The sequence below is a fragment of the Rhodnius prolixus genome, unplaced genomic scaffold (assembly GCF_049639745.1).
Source record: "Rhodnius prolixus isolate KJV_2025 unplaced genomic scaffold, Rpr scaffold_1, whole genome shotgun sequence".
In the NCBI taxonomy this organism is placed as follows: Eukaryota; Metazoa; Arthropoda; class Insecta; order Hemiptera; family Reduviidae; genus Rhodnius; species Rhodnius prolixus.
In genome coordinates this window covers 54,352,266-54,378,420 of record NW_027411581.1, presented here as the reverse complement: position 1 = coordinate 54,378,420, position 26,155 = coordinate 54,352,266, and the positions used below count along the sequence as shown (strand labels likewise).

General features: G+C 32.8%; 1 protein-coding gene across 4 annotated transcripts; it reads left to right on the top strand.

The window, feature by feature from the left end:
* Positions 1–129: 129 nt before the first annotated feature.
* On the top strand, positions 130–26,155 carry tud (tudor domain containing protein). 4 transcript variants are annotated; one of them, XM_074143849.1, is made up of 20 exons: positions 130–273; positions 907–1,163; positions 1,258–1,342; positions 1,414–1,564; positions 4,717–4,968; positions 5,061–5,199; positions 6,791–6,928; positions 7,017–7,278; positions 8,634–8,760; positions 8,986–9,069; positions 10,732–10,952; positions 13,109–13,754; positions 13,861–13,922; positions 14,278–14,321; positions 14,986–15,286; positions 15,410–15,609; positions 18,297–18,411; positions 18,488–18,556; positions 19,293–19,497; positions 20,544–26,155. In XM_074143849.1, the coding sequence occupies exons 2-20, from the start codon at positions 936–938 to the stop codon at positions 24,658–24,660; spliced, it is 7,446 nt and encodes a 2,481-aa protein (XP_073999950.1). In that variant the 5' UTR covers positions 130–273; positions 907–935; the 3' UTR covers positions 24,661–26,155. The 4 variants fall into 4 exon arrangements, with proteins under 4 accessions (XP_073999950.1, XP_073999934.1, XP_073999942.1 ...); XM_074143859.1 differs by having other exon boundaries at positions 173–332; XM_074143833.1 differs by having other exon boundaries at positions 168–1,163.

Here is a 26,155-nt window from a genome sequence, read left to right as displayed (position 1 = left end):
TAAGTAATTAACTGTATTATAAAATTTAGGAAAAAATTCACTTTTTAAGTGAATAATCTTATATTAAAAATAAATATTTCTTACTTTTAAATAATTTCAAATTAATGGAATAATTCTTTTTCTTAATCCACTGCTTTCTGTGATACTAAGTTTTCTTGGTACCTTGGTAGTCAGCTCATTTCGGCATCAGAGTTTGATTGTGTTCCGCCATTGCTACAATTACCTGTGTGTTATCAGAGGCATGTAAAAAGAAGAAGTTCTACAGTGGAACATGTAATTTAAGTTATAAATTCTAAATCATTTGTATTATTACGTTACGAATAATGGATGAAGTGAGTAAAGAGAGTTTGCTTTGTTATATCACTCATGTCGAACAAGTTGGGAGTTTAATGAAAGTATGCTTTCAAAGAGATACTCAAGCGAGTTTATTAGTTGAAAGTCATCTTAATAATATTATTGAAGAAATACAATTCGGGCCGTATACTCCAAAGAAATACGATGAATTAACTGCGGGATTGATATGTTTTGGTAAATTTGAAGACGGAAAGTTTTACAGAGTAAAAATTATTGGTTGTTCAAAGAATGGCATTAATGTACTTTTCATTGATTATGGAAATGAAGCAACATTGGACATCAACGAAATTAGAGTGAACAATCAAAACAATGATATCAGAGATTTACTTTGTGTAACTCCTTTAGCATCATCTGCATATGTAAAAGACGTTCTTCTGGTCAGACAGTTGACTAACGCAGAATTACTAAACTTGAAACAAAATTTGCTATATACCAATAAATTATGTACACTGACAACCTATAGTCAGTCAATAAGTTTAATTGAAATTTCTTTAGAGAAAAGAACTTTATCTCAGTTTTTAATTGATATTGGATTTGGGACATCAATTACAGACGCTGAACTACTGCAACGTATCCAGACAATGATAAAACCAATGTTTCAAGATAGCCAAAGAAGTGGTAGATCTCTTGTTTCTCACCGGCTTCAGGTGCGTAACAAGACTGCTCAGCCAGAATTCCCTACCCAGAAAAGCCATTACCAACACGATGAACGTCCAAATTCTTCTAATAGTTTACAAGTTGGAGCTTCATTTAATGGCTACATTACACATATTGAAGATGGGCCGTATTCTTTTACCGTACAATTGAAGGTAATGATTGTTAATGGAGTATGTTCTGAATCTATCTTCCTATAGTTTCAGTTTTTCATCTCTACAAAACTGAGCTTTTCTGTTTTTTTTATAGAACCACAGTGAAGAGATTCAGCCAAAAATTGATGCCATTTGTACTACCAGCCCACCACGACTTAACACCGATCCATTATTTCCAGGTAATAATTATTCTATTGAAAATTAAGAGCTTTCATTGAGAATAATGTTCAGAAAAAAAATCAATTTTTAGGATCCCATATACTTGGGAGATCTCGCCAAGAAAATATTTTCAAAAGAGCTGTAGCTATGATTGTAAAAGCCACCTCTTGTAAAGTTTATTACATGGATTATGGAACTACTGATGAACTGCCACAATCAGAAATATACATAATGCCACCAATGTAAGTTGATTTTTTTTTTTTACAATAATTTATACGCTAGTAGCAATCACCTACCTACCAATAACAAATTATTTAAAAAGTTCTAATAAAAAATTAGTTCATTTCATTTTTTTCTAAATATGACAAATATTTGTAAAAAAAAAAAAATATATAGATATTATTTACTCGAAAGTATCTTTTACTTTAACATACATATTTTAAGGTTTCGCTAATCTTTGGACCGAAAATAATTTTTTGTTCATAATTTTTGGTGTTGACCTTGAAAAGTAGCCTATTATGTGCTGAATTTGTTTTGTCTGGTTAGTAGCACCAGGTTTCAAATTTCTGTATTTTACGGACATTTGATTAATTATAATTTAATTAATTAATAAAGATGTTATCCAATTAGAAAATATATACACTTTCACTTAATGTAAGTAATAATAAGGGAAAGGATTAGCTCAGAAAGAAAGGTTAGCGTATACTGGATTCCAACACAGAGATTCAGGGTTCGACGAGCACTAATGACCTCAAATGACGCGCTTTTAATTAAAAATAATAAATTAATAAGTATGGGATTCCCTCAGTGATTAATGCTCTGGATCTTCAAGCAGATATCCTAGACTCGAACCCAGCAGCCTTACCCAAAAATATCCCCTTCCTAGAAGCTTCTGGCAACTCATAGTCCAGGATTGTCTTAACGAGAGAATACTGTCCGAAAGCCGGTGCTGCACTAAAGGCTTCTGGCGCCAAGGAGTTTTGACGCGCCTTAAAATAAATTTTAAAAAATATAGGTAAAAAAAAAAGAAAAAATTAATAATTCTGAACTTGCAGTTGGAAAAGAAAGCTTAAGCTCTCCGCAAGTTTCATATACATTATTAAATTATTACAAGTTATTAATTTAAAAAACTCATTAAGAAAAATATTTTCGTCAAATCGTTGCATCTCTTTTAAAATATCTTCACCTGCTACACATGCTATCAAGTATAGTTTAATGTGAATATGTACTCTGTGGCTAGCAAGTTGGCCGGTTTAAGAGAAGAATCGTTTAAGTTTTTCGAGTAAGTCACCTAGAACGCTTCTTAATAATATCATGTTTGATTAATATTTTGTCCACAACGGAAATTTTACAGAAGCATTTTCATTTTTTACTGTTTTAATAAAAAGACAGAATAAAGAAGTTTTCATTAATTTGAGCACACTTCGTTTGTAGATTTTACTTCATTCTCAAAGACATTCTCACGGCACCGCAGCCACAAGAGGTTTATTGTGCCTTCTCCTCTCTGAAGGTAGTGTCTGAAAGGAATTTCTTTCAAAGAAATACCCATTACTAAGCGGGTTCTGCAAGTTTTAAGCCCTTTGTCTATTTCCTTGTTTATACAGGGTGAACCAGTAAGTATTGTCCATAGGCCTACTGTGTGTAGTACATCTAAAGTGGAGTTCAGTGACGTATTGGCCAACTTCATATTTTCCTCTGTTCTTGAGTGACGTCACTTTAAAGTTTTTTTCTAAAATCATTACTTTTTTCCAATAAAAATGTTATTACTCAAAAAGTTTTAGTCCGACTTCGATTCTGGTGACACGGTTAGAATGATAGATAAATTTTCTAAAGATTGATACCATTTCAAAGCATAAGTTATTCTCCAATCAGCCTCAATCTTCCTCCGATTGCTGGAGAAATAAAAGTTATCGAATTTTTTAAGAAAACTCATTTGGCTTTTATGTGATCATTATCAGACCTAGGTGCTGGCACTTTTTATAAAAGTTTCCTTGTTTAATGGGCTTTCAAACGGTATATCATTTTCCAGGATTCCTTTTATCTTCGTATGTGAAATTACGTTTGTTTTACAAGAAAACGTGTTCACGAGCACTCAAGAGTGTTAGTTATCAAGCTGTTTAATTCATTGAAAACTCTTTTAGATGGACCAATAGTCAATTTTAAAGTAGGCTGTCTTTAAATAAGAAAGTCAAAGGTTACGAATTGCACTAAAAAAAAACAAAAATCTTAACTCTGAAATATTTGAGAAAATGTTAGGAAATATTTTAAACAAGTACTATTTTTATAAAAAAAAATTCATATAGTTTGTATTTACTCCAAATTACAATTTCACACACAACTACCCTGTTGAAAAAGAAAAAAATTTGAATAAGCCTTAACAACCCTTTGAACCCACTAACAGATAATCTTTATAATCTGAATTAGGTATTAACCAATACAACTAGGTGCCTTACAAATAAACTTCCCTTATCTGTTAGACTTGGTTTCAAAATTGTCTATTGTACCATAACACTGTTGAGTGCTCGTGAACACGTTTTCTGGTAAAACAAACGTAATTTCTCATACGAAGATAAAAAGAATCCTGGAAAATGATATACCGTTTGAAAGCCCATTAAACAAGGAAATTTTTATAAAAAGTGCCAGCACCTAGGACTCATAATGATCACGTAAGGGCATAATGAGTTTTCTTAAAAATTTCGATTACTTTTATTTTTCTAGGATTCGGAGAGAGATTGAGGCTGTTTGGAGAATGACTTATGCTTCGAAAAGGTGACAATTTTTGCTGTTGTATGCCGATGATGCTCTGTTATCTTCTTCTTGACCAAAAAATACAGTCGAATATTTATATAAATACAGTTCAAAAAACTGCTTAACATCTTCGATTCGTTAAAACCTTGGACGAACTTTTTACGCACTTTAGTATTTGTAGTTGAAATGTGTTCTGACTGTGGCCACTATCATTTAAATAGCATTATACTCAAATAAATATATTCAACTATAAAATGAATAGAGGGAACAGCCTTCAATTGAAGCCGTTTTACTTTACTATTTAACCTCAGATTTCTAAAAATAATTCATTTATGTTTTGCCAAGATTTGGAACTCTTGAAACGTAATGAGAAGGAAAACTTCATAGAAAAGAAGCACAACAGCCTCTTTGTACAGAAAAAACTGACCAACCCCGTCTAAAATCTAAATTCCTATAGGCGTACTTCTAGTTAAACAATAATTAAACCATTTAAGTACATACGTATACTTTGTATAACGTTTTGTTGGTAGTAATTTGTAATGCAGAGCACTTCCGAAAAATAAAGGTTTCTTTCCTCTAGTATTCTCCTGAATGAGAAGGATAAAGTTACTATAATAAATCTATAATTTATTGCCATTTGTTTCAGTATTCGTGACCTGGCTCAGCCACAAGCCGTGGCTTTCTGCCTGACTGATATACAGACACTCAGTCTTCCGGAATCATGTAAAGATGTTTTTGCGAAACTAGTGCTGAACAAGCAAGTTTTACTACGGATTACACAGGGTGAGATTGGCTCACTTGCACAAAGTTGTGAAATGTTTCTAGATGGGAAAAACGTAAGAGAGCTGCTACTGAATATTACCTCTCCCTTAGAATATACTAACCAATTTCCTCCAAGGTAATATTTCTGACCATAGGAAACTAGCAAAAAGACTTCTTTTTCTGTTATATAATCTAATCTAAAACAATAAATGCACCTAATTTTTGCAGAGGACGAGAAATTGAAGTGATTGTTAGTTTTGTGGATTGCCCGACTCAGTTTTTTGTTCAGTATCATTCAGAGATACATATTTTAGGAATGATACAGGATTCGCTATCGGCATTTTGTCCACTGCAAGAAAGACTTCAGGTGTGTTAAAATTTTAATGCAATTTATTTTTTCCATACATAAACATTAGAATTAGCGATCTCTAACACGACTTTTTCTTACTTAAATTTATGTTAAAAAAAAAAAAATTATTGGGATTTTGTGTATCGCTAAAGACACTACAGTTATGCATTTAAGTGCCCCTTTCGCTCAAATTTGAAAGTTTACTTATGTACTTAATTATCATTAAAATTAGTAGGATATGAAGTATTACACATAAGTGACAATGTTGTGAAACAACCCTACCTATCTCACAAAACTAACATAAGAAACATTTTCCAGAGAAATCGTTTCAAATTAAAGATTTTATCTCGTATTTGCAAAGAGCGTACAAAGTTTAGAGAAAATTGTTTAACCGAACATTTGAGTTATATGTATTTATTCTTACCAACATTGTACAGATTGTAACCATGCATTTAATTGTAAGAGCAAGCCTAGTCCAACTCTTATCAGAGAATTGCTTTAAAATGAATGTTTCTAGAAAAATGGCGAAAGTTAAAGTTACAAGTCTGTATAATGCAGTTCGATTTTAGCAAAACATTTAACGCCTTTTTTTTGATGCGCACATGGTACCGTATATTACAGAAAAATGGCACTTTAGACTCAACTCATTTCCCTGCAAAGGGAAGGGATTAGCTATGCGGTTAGCGTATTGGATTCCCAGGCGGAGGTCCCGGGTTTGAATCCAGCTGCTGACCCTTAGATTTTCTCTTCCTAGGAGCTTCTTACAGCTCACTATCCAGTGATGGACAGTGTTGTCTGTAACGAGAGAACACTGTCCGGAGGCCGGCAATGCAGTGGAAAAAGCTCCGTACGCCAATAACCTTAGATGTTGACGCGCCTTAAATCATTAAAAAAAAAAAATCCCTTTAAATTTTGCTGGATATTTTTAAATTAATTCTAACAGTTAATTATAATTATAATTTGCGAAATCAGTATGATCAACTTAAATGTCAGTTGTTTTAAAAATCCCTATCTTTTCCTACAAGTGCCTTTAATCATATTTTCCTTAAAAAATAGTTTAAAAAACGAAATACTGTTGTAATTACCTGCGATTTTTCGTTTTTGAGTCACACAAATACGCACGGAACCAATTTTTAAACCACTTGTTTTATTCATGGAACCTGAAAACTGATACTTTCGGTGACATCACAAAATCAAAAATCTGTGCCTTTGCAATACCTTCTCTTGCTAGTAAGGCAAAGTAACCATGAAAATAAATAAATAAAATAAAATGGCACTTACTCCATGATTTTCCGTTTTTTAGCTCGTCAAAAACACAGACCAATTTATTAAAAAAACCAGTTTAATGATTTAGAGGACCTCATTAGGATATGCTTTCTGAACAAAAAAAAACTGAATAAAAGTAAAAGAAATTAATAATTTGTTATACTCACTAACTCTTTCTTTTTGTATCTTTCATTAATTTAGAACGGTAATATTGTCGTTATAAAGATGAACGATTGCGTTGTCGTTAGACCAGGACACCCGAAGGGATGACAAAATCCCTGAAAAAGTGATTGGGTATCATTTATTCAAAAAAAAGTTATTGTTTTACCATTATTATTTTTAGAGTATGAGCCAGATAAGTATTGGAACTCCTATTGGATCTTTGTATTCTATAGATAATATGTGGTATAGAGCATTAGTAATCGGTTTCAACGAAGAAACTGTTAACGTTTTATACGTGGATTATGGAAATCGTGATAACGTAAGTTATATTTTAAGTTTTTATTAGAATTCATTGATAATAAAACTTTTAATAACTGTTTCACTGAGTTATATTTTCAATAAATCAGGTACGAATAGAACAGTTGTGTCATTTAAGTAGAGAATTAGTAACAAAATGGAGGAGCCAAGCTGTTGAATGTTGTCTTATTGGTTTTGAAAATGCCACTCCAGATGCTGCAATAGCACAAGAAATGGAGAACCGAGTTTTAGGAGGACATTTCATGCTCAAACTGAAATATTTACTCGGAGGTAATCGCCTGGTAGTGGATTTGATAGATGAAAATAGCGGTTCAGTTGTAAAAATGATGAACGATTTAGCAAAGATGGCAAGTAAGTGACTAAATAATTCTTTTCTTATATTAATTTTAATTTGTATGTTTGTTTTATTATTATCAGGGAGTTCCACTATCTCACTATGTCGGCAATGAAAGTTCCCATGATAATTTTAAATCTCTTAAGAGAAAACTGGTTTTGACTCAATCTAATTCCCTGAATATTTGATAAATTATCAAATAAAAAGAACAGAGAGGGAGAGGTTATCTTAGGAATCTCGTAGAGGGAATTAGGCTAGCTATTTTGCTATTTTCAGTTATATAATATTAAAGTACCATAAAAGTAATCCTGGAATTCCACAGTTGACGTTTGCATATTAGGTTTCTGAGTTTTTTAAATTTTTCCGCAAATGACCTATCAGTTTTTAATTTATTTTTTTAATGATTTAAGGCGCGTCAACATCTGAGGTTATTGGCGCCCGGAGCTTTTTTCAGTGCACTGCTGGCTCTCTTTACAGACAATACTGTTCATCACTGGACAGTGGCTGTAAGAAGCTTCTGGGAAGAGAAAATCTAAGTGCCAGCAGCTGGATTCGAATCCGGGACCCCTGCGTTCAATACGCAAACCTCATAGCTAATCCCTTCCCTTTATTATTAATTATTATTATTTTTTTTTTTTATTTTTATTTTTTTGGCGCATCAACAGCTGAGGTCATTAGCGCTCGGAGCTTTTTCCAGTGCACTGCCGGCCTCCGGACAGTGTTCTCTCGTTACAGACAACACTGTCCATCACCGGACAGTGAGCTGTAAGAAGCTCCTAGGAAGAGAAAATCTAAGGGTCAGCTGCTGGATTCGAACCCGGTACCTCCGCGTGGGAGTCCAGTATGCTAACCTCATAGCTAATCCCTTCCCTAATATTATTATTATTATTATTTCCCATTTGATAGGATCCAAAGGTTTTTGCTTTTCTGAAAAAACTTGCAAAAAAATGAATTTCTTTTGCAACCTGAAAGGCACATCAGTCCCTCGCCCTTATGAAAGCCATTCTCCCCTCCAAATACTTTTTGACGCTAAGCCTATCTTACTTTTAGTAGTTTACATGTTAACGCAACTCTAATAGGAGTAAGAGAAAGTCAAGTTAATGTTTTAGAACATATTTTATATTAATAGGGCCTAAAATACTGAGAACTTAATACTCGTTTGCTTAGTAAACTACGGACAAACCATAGATTTTCACAATATATGATAGCTCATCTTGTACGCGTTTTTGTGTAGGTACTTTTTAATACGAAGGCAATTATTTTTAATAATTCGGTAAAAATGCTGAGTTAAACATTTTTTTTTACTTGTGAGAATTATGGCCAAGAAAAAGTCGTATGAGTTATTCTTACCATTTTCTTTCTTTTTCCTCAGATTTACTTTCTACGGATCATAACACGCCAAACTTATCTTCACCTAAATTTCTATCCAGCAGCGCACAAGGGGGATCTCTTACTCAATCCACTCTTACCGACTGGGATCAAAATCGAAGCAATGCAGGGTAATTATTTAAAAGTTTAACTACAAAAACAAAAATATTGGTGTGACAGTTTGGTTTGTTTGTTAAAATTTCATACGTTTGGTTTTATCAAAACAAAAAGAAAAAAAAATCAAAGGCAAGGTTGACTAGTTCAGATAAAGTGTTCCCTTTTTTTTTTTTAAATTAAGTGATGATAAATTTATATTGTTCAATATGTCTGGCCGCTATTTTATTAAAATAAAAAAGGAGTGTAATGCCGAAGAGATTATCCGGTGGAGGGAGTTGTTACACACCGCCTATGGATACTTGGATTTCGCCTCCCATGATATGGTAAATCTTAAATGAATAAAAAGTATAAAATTATTTTAGGTACTTTTTTTGTTGTGTCCTTAATTAAAATAGAATTACCATTTGTTTTATGCAACCTTAGATGAACATGCTTGCAGCTTGAAGTACAGTACCCTGTCTATTTCATACTTCGCACTTTTTTTTGCTGTTGCATATAACTTAAAGCTTTTGTTTAAACAAGCAATTTTGGACATTTTGTAGTTTAACTCCTGCAACTTGGATTTCTTTTGGAAGTGTTCCTATAAACCATCATTCATTCTTTTATTCACCTTTGTTTACTCTAAAAGGAATGGTAATTCAAGTAAGACATCCCAAATGAAATTGGTAATTAAACTTGATATATCTCCCAGTTCCGTGAAAAAATATTTTCGTACTTTTCAAGTTACAAAATAATAATAATTGTTTTCTTCAAGCTGAAGGGGAAATATTTTATTCGTGCAGATTTTCACCAAAAATTATTGTTTCAGATCCTTCTGAAAAAAAGAAGTTTTCACTTTCTTTTACCTGCAGTAAGTGGAAGCATTGCAAACGTTCGAATTCCCAGAATATAGTTTCATTATCTCTAAATACGAAAAAACAAAATTCAGGCTTATGTACTATGAATGTGTGAGCTTTAAAAAACACAAAAAATTAAAAATTCAAACTCAAATTTGAATCCCGCCTTAGTTCATCTGTCGTTTTCGAAGCTAAGGGTTTAAGCGGAAATCCGTTTACCTCTCGTAAAAAACTAGTGAATATTTTTTTTTTAAACTTCGTATTTTACTAACTCACTCTTCAATTTGAAGAATTTTTCGGGGATTTTCTTTTTTTTAAGTGGTTCTCAGGGAACATTAACTTAAGCACTCCAAAATGCTTGTTCAAAACAAGTTAGAGCTCCGCAGTATGTACTATCTCACGTAGTGTTAAATGCTTCGCGAGAATTCCGATAAGAAATGTGTGCTCTCGCCATCCTGGTTAAGCCATCGTTTGTCTTTGGCCTACCAGCTCTTCTTCTATTCTTAGAGATCCTTTACAGTCCAAAACCATATATAGATTACGGTTTGCAAATGATTTGCTCAACTGTCTTATTTATTTAAATAAAATACATAAAAGAAATTTCTTTAATTTCTCGTATAGCTCTTTATTATATCACTTTTGCCAAAATATCTTTTACTCATGCACAGATATATGAATACTTCGCAATATTTTGACAGCTGTCTTTGATAGCTTTATTTCTTACCCAGCTTTCTAATATGTGCCAGGACTGTCCTTCCTAAACTAAATTTTAAGAGATTGTGTGAGTTAAGTTATTTCCAGTGCTGAAGAAGGTTTGATCAGGGTCAAACGTTTAATGTCCCTTACAAATTTCGCTTCCTTAAAACAAATTAAGAGAAGGTTGTGTATTTCATCTTTTTAAGAAAGAGTTTTACGTTTATTTAAGGAAAAAATAATGATATAATAACATATTTCTAGATTGTTAAATATTTCAAGATTTTTAATTGTTTAATTATGTTTTATGAAATTCATATTTCGATTTTCTACGTTAAAAAAAGGACATTTTATTTCATTAGGTATAGTGATGAAGTTTCTGCCACGGTCCTTCTGAGATGTTAATGCTCGCTAGTGGCTTTATGGATTTGTTTGATCATAATTTTTTTCTTGTAGGGATGGAGGAGGAAGAAATGACCATAGAAGTCGTAATGCTGGAGGTATTCACCCGAGATTCCATGAACGCCAGTTTAATAAATATTCCGAACACGATGATCGATTGTTGGAAGATTATGAAGAAAATCGACATAGAGGCGCAGTGGGAGGCGCTCCTGCCGGAGGAGATAGATATAAGAAAAAATTGGAAGATAGAAATGGTTCAAAGTGGAGAGAAGAAGGTCAAAATTTTTATTATTATGGAAAAAAAAATTAATAGTGAATTTGAATATAAGAATACCATATGAAAATGATGAGTCAGTCCGCAGTCGATTTTATCCGCGGTAGCATGAAACTTCTTACTTTTTCTTACCGGTATCTTATTTTTATCCATCATTATGGATAATGGTTACTAAAAGGAATTTACAGTAAATTACTATTGCTAGTCGCTTCCGTCCACGACACCTAATTTGGTAGTTGGACGTACAGCCTGCCTGAAAATATAGGCATTACTTTACCTTTTTTTTACTTGTAAGAAAACAAGCGAGAACGGACATATAAAATCAAAAACTTTATAACCTCATTTCCAGTTTTCCAATTTTGTTTTGGTAAACTATCTTCAGAGATCTATTTCTTCTGGGTTTTTAGAAAAAGTAGTTTCCAATTTTGTCGTTTTTTTCTAAAAACAAAATAGTTTTAAATAAATTTTTTGGCTTCCCTAGTTCCAATCTTCAATGATCTAGTTTTCAGACCTAGGTATTTTCTAACTTAAATAATAAATATGTATAAAACCTGATGTCTGACATGCAAGACCAAAGTATATTTAGACGAGAATTACTAAGATACAGTTCAATTAATCTTTTCTTTAAAACAGTTAGGTCCGGTTTATCAATGCTCAGTTAAAAGTGACTGCTACATAACTGAAAGTTAAGAGATAGCTTAAAGTTATTGTTCTAGTCACCCATCTCTCCGTTTATCCACTACATTGTTGACTGTTAGGTAACTATAAGTTACTTTCGTTTTGACGTGGGTTGGTACTGTGGGTATTAAATTTGCGCGTTCCCGATTGGTTATTTTATTCCGCTCGCTTGAATTTTAGTGATATATACATAACCTAAAACTGACATGAAGCAAATTTGTGACAGTGAAACATGGAATGTATTAAACAGGAAGAAAAAGATAAAAGGGGTCCAAATTTTAGTGCTTGCGATAAAAAATTATTAAAATTAAGCAACGAACATAGTTTCTTCTTCATAGCACTTTAATATACTTCTAACTAAATATACAGTAACATACTATTTCAAAAAATAAAAATTATATTGCCTAATAGACTCAAAATTTTTATAGAAAGCATTAATGAAGTTTGATGCTTTGTGAAATAATAATAAAAATTTAGCATTCCAAATTTATATAAAAAAATGTAAACTCGCTTTGTGACCAAAATAATGGAGTAATAATAATCAACTAAAACAAATTTAAAAAAGTTAACTTCACAAAAATCCCTCTTTTATTTTGAGAAGTTTGATTATATAATAAAAGAAAGTATTATTTTTTAAAAATTATATCAAAACTGTGGTGTTAGCCTGTTAGTTATGTTTAGCAGACAAAAATTCTGTCAGTTACTTTAACGATCACTATGACTAACAGTTAATGTGTAGTTGTTAGCTAACTTGCAGTTAACACTTAACTATTAGTCAACTTGCAGTTAACACTTAACTATTAGTCAACTTGCAGTTAACACTTAACTATTAGTCAACTTGCAGTTAACACTTAACTATTAGTCAAATTTAACTTGAATGAGCATTGATAAACCGGCCCTTAGTTCGGAAACTTTAGTTCAGAGGTGGACAACCCAAATAATCTTGGGTCACTTTGTAAATTCATTTTAAGCCTGCGGGTCTTTATCCCCTTATATCTCCTCATAAATGATGATGAAGGTGATCATTAGTTCTTTTTAATTTGGCTGCTAGAGTGAACCAAAATTGCATCCACACTGCCAACAACCTTCAATGTTCAAGTATGAAACACTGTTTAGCAAGAGGTCGTATAGAGAGTCCTTTAGAAAATTTGATGTAGCAACTCTTGCTATCCTAACAGAACCTCAATGCAGTTCCACAATTCGACCTAATGCAGTTCCACAATTCGACCTATATCCCGGTGAAGAGGTGGGCTAAAGTCTTCCTTTAAAAAGATAACTGTGGACCCTTTGGATGGCTTTTCGTAACCTTCTGCCCACTTGCACCACTGCTGAATTTGATAAATGTGTTAAGTATTAGCGATATAATTTTGTAAATATCAATGTTAATTTTGTTGCAGGGAATTCATGCCTTACCCAACTGCATTTGATACAGGACAAGTGTCCTGTAAATCAAATAAATAAATATAAATTTTGTTGCAGGAATTAACTGGAGAGAAGAAAATAGACGAAGTGAAGACTCTATTGATAAAGGAAGTCGATTCGGAGGTGGCAGTGATTGGGAAGGGAAAGATCGCTCTGGGCGAGGAGATAGATCTGGTGGTGATCGTAGCAATCGATTTGGCAGTGGTAGTGATAGAAGTGGTCGATTTAATGATGGAAAACGTTCATCCGGTGGAAAATTCGATGATGATGAAAAATTTAATGATCGAAATGAAAAATTCCGAGGCGGAGAACGCAAAGGAGATCGATTTGGTGTTGGTGATCGGGGTAATCGTTTTAATAGTAAAAGAGATGATGAAGAAGAAAAGACTAGTGAACATTCTGGTGGTGGCGAAGATCAAAGATATAGCGGTAGCTATGAACGAAGTGGAGGAGGCAGCCGCTTTGGTGAGAGAAGTAGGCGAGGTGGTGATAGAAACGACCGTGGTGGAGAAAGGAACGACCGAGGAAGTCAAAGGAAATTTAGCGGTGATAATGATAAGTATGGTGGTGAACGTAAATTTGGAGATCGAGATCGTGGTGGAGGTGGCAAATACAGTGGAGGTGGAGGCGGTGGTGATCGTTTCAATCGTAGCAGAGATCAAGGAGATAAAGGCGGCAGTGGAAAACGTAGTGACAGAGGATCGTAAGTACCATTAGTGCCGCCCAAGTTTTTGTTTCTATTTTCTTTTATTTGATGTACGCTCTTTATTAAAGTCTAAATTTAGAAAATTTATTTAATTTATTTTTAGATTCGATAATTATACACCTAAGGCAAGAGAAACTCCAAAGGCACAATCTACTCCAGTTGACGGTAAGCACTCTCTAGCGGTTAAAAAGAGAAGAATCGCCATTTATTTCTTATTATATAACTCTTTATATATATATATATATATATATATATATATATATATATATATATATAGAGTTATATATATATATATATATATATATATATATATATCCATTTAAATGGTAATATGACTACATACATACATCTGTCCAAATTGCTCAGTCGTATTTGTCTATTTTTCTAATCACTTTGCTTTTATCATGTACCTGCCAATTTGGATCTACAACAAGAGCAAAAACTTGTTCCATTGATTTATTTTTTGTAAGTTATGTATTTCAATTTTCTAATTTAAAAGTTAAACTTTTTTTGATTGCAGAATTCGCAGATGAATGGGATGAACCATCCACTCCTTCAATTCAGGTATTGTATTTATAATTTCTAAAGGAATTAAATATTAATTTTTGGCAGAAAATATCTAGTTGGAATGATCGGGAACTGGTAGTAAATATATTTGTACTACCTTATTTAATATACGAATATAATATCCAACCTTAAGAGATTCATGCCGCTTTGCATCTCAACTTAGCATTCCTAAACGGTATACCAGTTAGTAATTCTCGCCTGATTTCGTATAGACCTGATTAGCTTGCTGCTTTTTAAGCAAAGGGGCCTGTCAGCACTGAAGAATCTTGCTTTCTCTTTTTATATATAAATAATGTTTTGGGGTATTCCTGGTTGCTCGATTTCATAATTGGGAATGATGAAAATTTTTCAGAATTTCTTATAATCGCTAGATTAAAGAGTTTTCCTTCTGGATTTAAGAAAGTGGAACCCTGTAATGATTTAGATTTAAGATTCCTAATGGAGAATGTAGATTGACAAGATGACCTTAACTGCTTTTTCGAAAAAACAAACGAATAGGGTCTTCAAGCAAATTAATAATTTCAACTGAATAATATAATGATAATTGCCACAGGTGATAATGCTGTGACAGAAAAGATATCCGATATACATATATATATTCTGGCGCATCATCTACTGCGTTGCTTTATTTAATGTTAATTTCTTTCTTCTTATTAATTAGATGACCTGCGTGGTTCGAGAATATCCCAATCTGAACGTCGTAGCTGGTGAAAGTTACTGTGTATATTTCAGTGTAATGGGAAACGAACCGAATGATGTTTACGTCCAAATGGAAGATAGTCAAACAGATTTAGATGAGCTACGTGAACTGATCATTGCTGAAGAATCATTGATTATGGCAAACCCTTCCAGTAGAACAGTGCCTAAAGAATTGTTAACACCAGGATTACCAGTTCTTGCAAGATTTGACGAAGACCAACTTCTCTACAGAGCCATCATTAGGAGCCAAATGGCCGGAATGGGTAAGTAAATTAAATTTTTAAGAGACCACGCAAAATTTAAGTTCTGAAAAGTTTTGAATAAATGATGTGTTCACTATAACTCCAGTGTCAACAAATCTGTGAAAAAAATAATTTATGTTTTAGTGACCGTATTATTTGTGGATTATGGTAATTCAGCGCAAGTCAAATTATCTGAACTATATACTGTGACCCAGGCACTAGCAACAAAGCCTGTCCAAGCGCTAAGAGTAATATTATCAGACATTAAGCCAACTTCAGAAAAATGGCCTTCGGATATTTCAAGCTACTCATCTTACTACGAGAACGATGTTCTTAAATTAAACGTCAGTTTAATATAGTTCTTGTTTTTTACATTAGCTTTTTCAAACATTTGGTATTTTATTACAATTATTTTATGTACTTAGGTATCAACTGAAAACCCTACGTCCGGAAATAAGATTTCATTAAAAATGTAATTAAGTCCGCATTGCGGATAATATCTTTGATTTATTGATTAGAACGGATGTTAATTGTTTCCGTGGCTGGTTTTGGACCTTAATTTATCATCAGAGGATTAATCTACCAGATTAATCTCGACACCAAACTGAGTAATGTGCTCTAATGTTTAGTGAAAGTCCTAAAAGGGTGTGGGTTACAAAAGAACGGGAGTGTTACGACGGTTGAAATCAAAGATTTCATTAGTAGATAGGGTCCACAAATAAAATTTCGCGTTGGTATAATGTTACTGATCCGCCATCTACTTCCATTAAAATCAATAGATTTATAAGTATTGTAAATTCTATGGGTTGTAAAACAATGTAAAACAAAAATTTAAGCCTTACTGAGATTGTGTTCAAATAGGTTTTTAACTAAGAAATTCAGTTTGAGCGAGGGTGTAATAAATTGCTCATTTATTGGAGGTATTCAAAATACGTTACAGAAATTGCCAGAGCACTGTTATTAAAACTGTCCGGTAGGACAGTTGTATAAAGGTTGATCGTCAAAAACTGCACGAAAAAGCGTAATGTTGAAAAACACCCAACTTTGACAATTTTTTTCTCTTTTACTATAAAAGATAAAATTCCCAAATTTTTTTTATAATGTTGGGCAGATCCTTTTTTATAACTGTAATTTTTTGCAACAACCCAGATTTAATATATTACGAGAAAAAATTTGCTGAAAATGAGTAAAAACGGCATTTTCAAAAATTGGTCTTGTTCTTGTTGTTGTTGTTGTTGCTGTTCTTCTTGTTGTTACCTTTTTTGTAAACAACGTAGCGCCTAAACATGTAGGCCGATTTTCATGAATGAGGTGTTTTCTATTTAAGTGTGAAGATAATTTACTATAAGTCAATCTCTTTGCAGATTAATACACTTTTAAAACTCCAGACATACATCGCCAAATCGTTGCCAGATACTTTCTCAAGTAGCATTCTATATTATACTGTTTATAATAGTTAATTATAGTGTTGTAATTATAATTAATTTATTGTCGCAAGCTTTGGGATTCTATCACTATGCATTATTTAAGCCACGATCCTGTATTGGATTGTAAACCATTTGGTTGTCCAAGTATCAGACTTGTAGTGATCGAGCAATTTATTTGTATTACAGGTTCTTCTTTAGCTTTTTAGTTAGTGTGACACAGAATTTGAGGAATCTTTTCATACAATTCCAGCTTAAACTTCAAACATTCATAAATATTTGAAAACTTATCCACATTTTCTCTTCAGTTAAAAAAGGTGGACATAATCTATCCTCCGAAAATCATAGTATCCTGCAGATGTGTCCAGAACCATCTGTTTGTTAAAAAGTATACATATTTGTTTCTTGAACTGCACATGAAAAAGATAGGCTGGATGCGTCATTTCACTGATCTCTCTCTCTCTCTCTCTCTCTCTCTCTCTCTCTCTCTCTCTCTCTCTCTCTCTCTCTCACCATTAGTTGGGGTGGCTTAATGTTGAGTTCCGCAGGAAATATTTTAAGGGCAATTTTCTGTACCAGTTGTTTAGGACGCAGACTCCACGATATCTGTTTGACATGTTTACTGCTAAGGGTGTACTGGACTTACGGACTACAAGGACTGTCCACACCAGACCGTACATACCAACTTACAGGACTGCTACCTATCAGAATTCTTTTTTCGTCACTGCCTGTAGACTGTGGAACGACCTACCAACGGACCTTACGAACAGGAAAACAATTTTTAATTTCAGATTTTTATTTTATGACTACTTATTACAGGAATTTAGGAGGAAATAGTTTATTTATTTATTTATTCTAGTTGTGAAAGTTATTTATAATTTTTTCTTATTAGTTTATATTTATTGTAAATAATTTTTTGAAAACAGCTGTGTAGATTTTATTTTGTATTTTATTATTTTAACCGAGAGTTTTTTTTGTTTATTATGTAAATTTTATTTATTTTTGTTTCTCTTAAGGGACATGAGTCCCAGGGCATAATAAACGTATCTTTCTTTCTTTCTCTCTCTCTCTGTGTGTGTGTGTGTGTTTGTTTGTTTGTTTGTTTTATACACCGTTGCGTATAGGACAATATTAGAAAAGATGTATATGAAAACATAATTAAATGTAAAGCCCTGAATAAGGTAAATTGTTACCCAAGCGAAGCAAGAACGATGTTTAATTTCTTTATGGTCAATCTATGATAAATCAAATTATTTTTAAGGCATTTAATTCCTTTGGCGATTTATGTTGCTACAAATTTCAAATTTGCAGAAATTGGGCTTGACCAGAAGTTCAATTTTTTTTCTTCCTTATTAAGGTGAATCATTGAATTATGTGTTTTTACCACTAAAACAATGTTAGTAAGAATTAAAAATATGTAATGCAGAAGCCTTCCCCTTAAAGGTGCCGCTTTATTGCAGTGAATCTGCAAATAAGGGTGGGAAAAGTTCATAAAAGTTCTTGTTTAAAGTAAGATTGTACATTGAGATTATATACCTAGGTACATACCAAAAATACTTGAGAAAAAGTGTCGCTCCATATTTGTGTTTTGTTTGGCTTTCTTTTAGGTGAACATCTTAAAATGTATAAACGGTGAAATAGTTTGCAATGGATCCCTGACTTTGACAGAAGGGAAAACAGTATCACAGAAATTAATTGAAGACGGATTAGCTGCACCAACAAGTCAGTATATTAAGCTTATGTAATTAAAATTTCAAATCAATAAAGGAATTCTAATTAGTAAAACTTTTATTTTTAGGCGACTTTTCATATGCACCAGGGCTAAATGTTCAATCGACGTCACCAGACAAAATTCCGCAAGTACCAAGTAATTTTTTGTTTTGTTTTATCTTTCTCTTTCGATCCTTCTAAAGAAAAATGCAAATTTTTTATTTTAAGTTTTGTGGGGAAGACAAGTATTGAGGTTACTCTAAGTACGAAATGGTATCAACAAATTGCTCTCTCTCATAACACAAAAACAGAAAATTGCAGAAAGTTTAAATTTGATATTTTCACTCCACGTTGGCAATTAAGTTTTGGCCTTTGATTTTCTCAAAAGTGACTTCTACGATTTTCTGTAAAGTGAGAATTACTGTAGTGTAAAAAATTGAGATAATTAATGCGCTGTTGCATTTGCAAGTGCACCATTCCAAGAACATCGTGCTTCTCATAACGGCCTACCTAAGCATTTTCTCAAACTTAAGCACTTTTTCCAAGCCCAAATGTTGCATAAATTTCTCGAAACCATCCTATATTGTGGTTCTCTGGTGGCACCTAAACTAAATATCAATCTCCAACTTTCTGCGATTTTTCGTTTTTGAGTTACGGTGAATATTTATATATATACACCAATTTTCGAAATCGAAAGTGGGCACGATTATAAGCCGTCACTTACTAGTGAAAGAAGAGAAAGTACGCATACTTTAAACCATTTTGTTTTTTCTATGGTTTAGAACTCAGAACATTCTAAAAGCTCTTTCAGTGAGATTTCATTTTATGAATTATGTTGCATGCTTTTCAAAACTTGAATATCACCTTACATAAATTTCGAAATATTTTCTCAGGTAATTGGATTGGCAAATTGGACCTTTTCCTTGGCCAAACCTTATACGCAAATTTTCTAAAGGAAGTTGACAAAAATACATTTATTTTAAACATAACTGCAGCCCAACTTACCATTGAGTGTCAATTTGACGATGATAGGAAATTACCCAATAAACAATGTGATGCAAAAGTGATTGTAACAGTTACAGGAGTAGAAGAACAAAGGTAAATTATGTTTAAGTACATTTAATTGGTTTTCTGGAATTATTCTGGTAGTTCTCTCTTTAAAGAGGTATGCTAAACGTTTTTGTTTTTTCAAGAAATTTGTTGATTAAACCCCCACTCTTCCTTTTCTCGCAGAAGTTCATTGGAATATCTAAAAAAGCTCTTCTCTACTCATATTTACTTATTATCAGTACATTTAAGAAACAGTCTCTTGGACCAATCAAGAGTGCACTTTGCGATTTGTTGGTAATTCTACCAATAAAATCTTCTTTAACAAAAAAATCAGATTACCTATAGGTACTTTTAAGAGCACTTAAAGTAGACGAAAACTCAAGGAGCATACCACCCAATGCAAGCTTCAAATATTCAAAGCAAATAATACATTAAATTTTCTATTCAAGAGTTAATTTAGCTATGATCCAGAAATAATATTTTCTAATAAAATCAATCTTTTATAATATTAACATTAACAAGTTTCGCAGTATTTGAAACTTGAATTCAAAGAAGCGATTTTAATTAAAATTAGTTGCTTAATGTATTAATGTGAATTATTTGTTTGCTGTGCCTTTATATTGTTTTGTTGACTTCAAAATTTGTTTTCGATGTCTACATTCAATACAGGATAATAATATGGGATGCCGGAATCATCAGTTAAAAAAATGTAACCCCTTCAGATCACATCTTGCTATAGAAGCATTTGTCTTCTATTTGCAGTAATTACCTTCTTTGTAGTATTTTGTTTCAAACTAGTTTTAGGTACATCTTCATGGAATTATAAAAACACAAGTGTATTTATTTCAAAAAAAGTTTGATTAAATAATTGATTAAAAAAATTTGTTGAATAAATTTTATTCAATTGGAGCAGTATTTGTAAAAGTTTTCAGGCACTAGCTTTTATGGAGAATTTTGTTTTGTTAAAAGATTATCAAAACTCAATAACATAAATACACTCGTTATACATCACTTTGAAAAATGTAATTACTTTTCAAATTCCATATCTTATCAAATATTTAAATGGTACCAATCAGTTTAATTATTTTTTTCAGACTACTCGTGAGCATGTACGACTGTAATGGCAAACAGCTCGGAGAATCGACTTCTGCTGGTGCGTCAGTATCTCCAATTTGTCCAATGCCAGTTGTTAAGATCGCTGATCTTGCCTACATTTCACACTTTAACGGTGAAACAGTGTTTATTCAGAGTTCATCATCAGCGAACGACATTAGCGTACTATTAGAGCAATTGTACGAACGATATAATGCTAGTGCACCAGACAAAAATGTAAAATGGGAATCAGGTATGCTTTGTTGCGCACTGTCTAGTGATGGTAATTGGTATCGTGCTAAGATTGTCTTCATTGAAAAAGAAAATTTCACAGTAATGTTTATAGACTATGGAAATACTGAAATTGTTGATAGTGAACAATTAAGAGTAATTGATCCAGAATTTTACGTTGCTGAATTAAGTTTAGCAGTACGTATACCTGTTGAATGGTTAGTACCAGAGCCTCCGTTGATGAAATATGTAGAAAATAAAGAATTCAGTTATGTAATTAGAAAAGATGATGAAGGAATTTGGATAGCTGATCTTACGTATGTCTCAACTGGAAAAAAATTGGTTGAAAAACTAGTTGAAGAATCTCTGGCTAAACCAAAAGGATCTGTTGCCGTTATACAAACTTTACTGCCAGAAATTAATTCTTTAAAGGTTGGTGATTCGGTGCCTATCGTGATATCTCATGTTGATTCACCAGTTATGTTTTGGGCACAGTTGTGTTCTCATCTAAGTAAAATCGAAGATCTTCAGCAGAAACTACAAGATTGTATTGAATGTATGCCTTCGCCTAGCGACAGTTCTAAAATATTTGCTGCTAAATATACTGAAGATGAGACATGGTACAGAGCTCTTGCTTGTTGTGAGGGTGACAACGTAAGATTCATAGATTACGGCAATACACATCCCGCGCGAAACAGAAAAGAATTACCTAAAGAGTTATGTGAGCCTCAAGAAGGTTACGCATTCCCCTTGCACCTAAGAGTAAAACCAACCAATGGAATTTGGTCTACTGAAGCTTTAAATCTGTTTGAAACGTTCATTGAACAACAGATCACTGCAGAGATTTTAAGTATAGAAAACAAAAGTATAGTGGTTGATCTTAAAAACAATGATCAATATATATCCAAATTGCTTGTTGAAGGGAAACATGCCTCCTATATTGAAGAAACTTCACCGATTTCTCAAGAAGTTCAGGGTACATCTGCAGGTGAAGTATATGTTCTTGCTATTGTAGATGTGAACAATTTCTACGTCCAGTTAGTCTCTCAGTCCGATCAACAAATAGAAATGATAGATAGTCTAGCCAACGCTGATGATTTTGAAATGTTAAACAAGAATAGTGAAGGAGAAATGATAGTTGCAAAATCTTCACTGGATGATCAATGGTACAGGGCAAAGATAACGTCATTAAAGCCACTGAAAGCTTTACTCATCGATTATGGTAGTGTATGTGACATAATTAATTGCAGAGAACTACCGGATCATCTCAAAGAGCAACCGCCCATGGCTATACATTGTTCACTAAATTTAGAAAAGAAAGAAGAATACACAGAGAAATTTGCAATATTAACAAGCGAACCTACCACAGTTTTTAACCTTATCTATAAATCAAATGGAGAACCAAATTTGGTTGATCTGGAATTTAACAATGGCCAAAAAGTTAGTGAATATTTGTGTTCTAGCGCACCAATAAATGCTAAGGCCTTAAACGATGTAGCACAAAGTGAAGAAGACTTTGTACCAGGTAGTGTTATTAAAAATTGTATAGTTTGTCATGCAAATGGCCCTTATGATTTTTATATTCAAACTCCTTCAGCCCAAGCATATGTCGAAGATCTTAATGATAAAATGATAGATGCTGCCGAATACCCAAAAGTTGATAAATTAGGAAAAGGTGACATTTTGGCCGTATTGTCACCTGAACATGGAGCCTGGTACAGGTGTAAAATTGTGGATGTTGAACCCGAAATCGGTGGCTATTTTATTGATTACGGCAATGGTACTTTAATTACAGAATATAGAAGTCTGCCGGATGACATTAAGAATGTGCCAGCACTTGCTGTAAAATGTTCGCTGCAATTACCTGATGGAATTGGCGGATGGAGTGCAGATGCGGTACTGACTTTTACCGAATTAGTTAATGAAAACGCTTATGGTTTTGATGTAGTATTGATTGCGGAAGGAGATCCATGGGTTGTAGAACTGATTGCGAATGATGGAACTCTTTGCCAAGTTACACAAGAACTGTTAAAATTATGCTCACCAGCAACACCTGTGCCATCCAAGCCAGCCACAAGAACGGCATCTCCAATTGTATCAGAGTTCCCGACCACTGGAGAGACTGCAGCTGCATCACGTAAGAAATCGCCTGACTTAGATGAAATTGAATTTGCTGAGAATAACTCAGTGACAGGATTGCCTACGCCAAAATCCGGCAGGTGTTGCATAACACATGTCAATTCTCCAGAAGACTTTTTTGTGCGTGATATTAATGCTAGTGCAGATCTTGAAAAGATCGCTTTAGCTTTGGCCGAACTTAAAAGCAGACCTAAAGAAGAACCGTACTCAGTTGGAGACATTGCTATAGCCCAAATTGAAGGTGAGTATTTCCGTGCAAAGGTAATGGAACATAACCCGCTGAAGGTTTCCTTAATAGATGTAGGCAATACGAGTGAAACCTCGATACTATTGCAAGTACCTGATTCAATAAAAAACATTCCTCCTAAAGCAATAAATTGTAGCCTGCATGTACCTGGTGGGTCATCAACATTAAGTAAAAAGATAAAAGAAGAATTTATTACGTTTACTTTAAATGGAAATATGGAGTTTGATTACAGGATATTGTCTGAAGAAGGAATCCGGACGGAAATGGAATTATCTTTAAATAACAAAAATTTAATAGATGTGCTTAATGCAAATTTAGATAAGACGAAATCTATAAATAACGAAGTTAGTGTGGAGGATTCATCCATGCAACAATACTCAAATAAAAAAAAAGTGATTATACCTCATGTAAAAAGTCTTGAAGAATTTTATATTCAAGAAACTGGCTCAGAAATAGATAGGATAAATGATAGTCTAGAAAATGCTTCAACATTCAGTAAATTGAATGCAGTAAATGTAGGCAACTTAGTAGTAGCTTGCTGTTTAGATGATTGTATCTGGTATCGTGCAAAAATAGTTAAAACAGAACCACTAGAAGTATTCTTTGTTGATTTTGGCAATACGTCGACAGTTGAAGAAATTAGAGAAATGCCTCAGGATTTGAAAGAAATCCCTTTTATGAGCCAATTAGCCAAATTAGCTAAGCCGCAAGGAGTAACACGTTGGAGTGAAGAAGCTGAGAAAAAATTTCTAGCAATTTCTGAAGCAACGAATGAATATGATTGTGAAATAATTTCAAAAGCTGTTGATGATAAACCTTGTATAGTGAAACTATCTTCACCAGTTTTGGGTGAAATAGCCATGGTTTTATTTAGAGATGAAAAAGGTGAAGAAATTAATGAAGTTGAGGATATCAAACCGGAAACAGAAACAAAAGAACCAAATAATGATAAGGAAACTGTTGGTCAAGAAACAGAAGAGGGAGGTTTCCATAAAGCAAAAGATACACAATCTACAAAACAAGATTTGATCGAAGATAAATCGTCCAGTGAATTAGTGTTGTTAGAAAGTAAAGATCTGAATGAAACTGTTTTATTAGAAGCAGAACTTGATAATGAAACAGCAAAATTAGACAAATCTTCCTTGGAATCAGAAAATTTAGCAATTGCTGAAAAAGCTGAAGCAGGAAGAGAAACGCCAGTTACAAAAGAAGAATGTGTAGTAAAAACAGAAAGAATCCCTTTAAAAGTAAAATCCCTTGCAGAGATTAAAGCGAACGCAAAATCACGGATAGTTACTCGGTCAGCTTCGCTGCCAAAATCATCCCCTGGAGGTAGACCAGGAGGACGAAGTACCCCTTCACCGGTGCATAAACCCAAAAATTTAGAAAAAACTCAAACAGAAAAAAGTCATACGGAGAATAATATGCGCAGATCAGTCTCTTATGAGGATAGAATCATTCCCGGCTGTGTGGCAGGTCATATGGAACAAGAGGAGGAATAATTTTAAATGTTTTTTTATTTTAATTTTTAATTATATAAAATAATAATAAATGTGAAGAATATATGGAAGACAATTAAATACTTATATTTTTGTAACACAGTCAACAGTAAAAACTTAATTTGATAAAAATATTTATGAATAGCCCCTTCAAATTAAAAGGTTTATGTTTTGACTTTTTTTACATTGTCTCTACTTAAATTTTTTTGTGTAGGTTTTTAATGAATCTTATTTCTTTATAATTAAAAATGGAGAAAAAAATTAACCAATGTTCCTAAGTGTTGTTTAATTTTGGTTTATTAATTACTGTTTTTTAGTTTGTATAAAAAAAAAAAAATTAAATTAAAAAATCAATTTGTTCGTTTTTATTGTAATAATTATTATTCTTTTTTATTTGTTAATTTTATATTTTGTTAGGAACGGAAAATAATACGTATAAAGTTAAATTCAACAAAAAGTTAGTTGGTTTTTTAATTCAGCTAATGTGTAAATATGATTATTAGTGAGTAAATTTAATTTGTTTTTGTACACAGGGAATAGTTTTTTTTTCTTCTATTTTTTTTATGGATCTTTAACGTATTGAAATAGACAATGTCCGGATGATTTTTGTTATGCAAACATGTCTTGGAAATCAAAATGCTTATTTCAGTTTTAAACTTTCTTCTATATCTTTCCAGTTGCAAAACATGTTATAAATAATTGTCGACTTTTTGGAATGATTAGTAAATTAAACTAATTTTGACTTAAAACTATTATTATTATTATTTAGTTGGATAAATAATGGTAACGAACATTTAAATAAAATCATGACAAGTACGTTAAAGATTTTCATGCTTTAAAGTTTAAATATTTCCGAAACGTTGGTAATTAAAAAATAATACTACTACCATGTATTTATATTTTAAAACGTGGAGAAAAATTAAAGTAATGTCCATTTTAATTCCTTTCAGAAGGGTCTCCTCATTCCATACTAGCTCGGGACTATACCTTCTCTATCAGTCACAGGTGCTCAATATGCTAAGTGGTTTTGTGGGTGGAAGGATGTGTACAAATATGTGAGGCTGAAAGCAGATGCAAAAACAGGAATCGCGTCTGAAAGTAAATAAAAAAGAAACTAGCTCTCATTCGTGTAGAACCTGCTCGAACACCTTCAGTCACCTCTTAACCCTCCACAGGTTCTTATTCTCTCATTAAAATCTTTATCCGACTTAGTTGTCCTCATAGATCTTCCTTTTTTCGTTATTTGCGATGTAGTATCAAGGAGGGTTCCTCCTATTTCAATAGTGAGAGAAAAAGAAAAGTTAAATATTTAACCTGGACCATAAAATTTTTCGATTCACGTATCGTCGTGTCCAGATTTTCTTTCCTCTCTCATTCCATTTCAACTGTCACGATAACAATTTATTCACGAACTTCCTTCTGTAAAACCGTGAATAGATATAGATAAGCACTGCAATCTCTAATTATAATCCTTGTAACAATGTTATGTTTACAAAAT

What these genes read in the sequence shown, in the direction of transcription:
- tud (XM_074143833.1), top strand. Translation starts at nt 324, where the DNA reads ATGGATGAAGTGAGTAAAGAGAGTTTGCTTTGTTATATCACTCATGTC. An exon ending in CTTTTACCGTACAATTGAAG is followed by an intron (nt 1,164 to 1,257) that starts GTAATGATTGTT and finishes TTTTTTTTATAG; the next exon opens with AACCACAGTGAAGAGATTCA. An exon ending in ACTAACCAATTTCCTCCAAG is followed by an intron (nt 4,969 to 5,060) that starts GTAATATTTCTG and finishes TAATTTTTGCAG; the next exon opens with AGGACGAGAAATTGAAGTGA.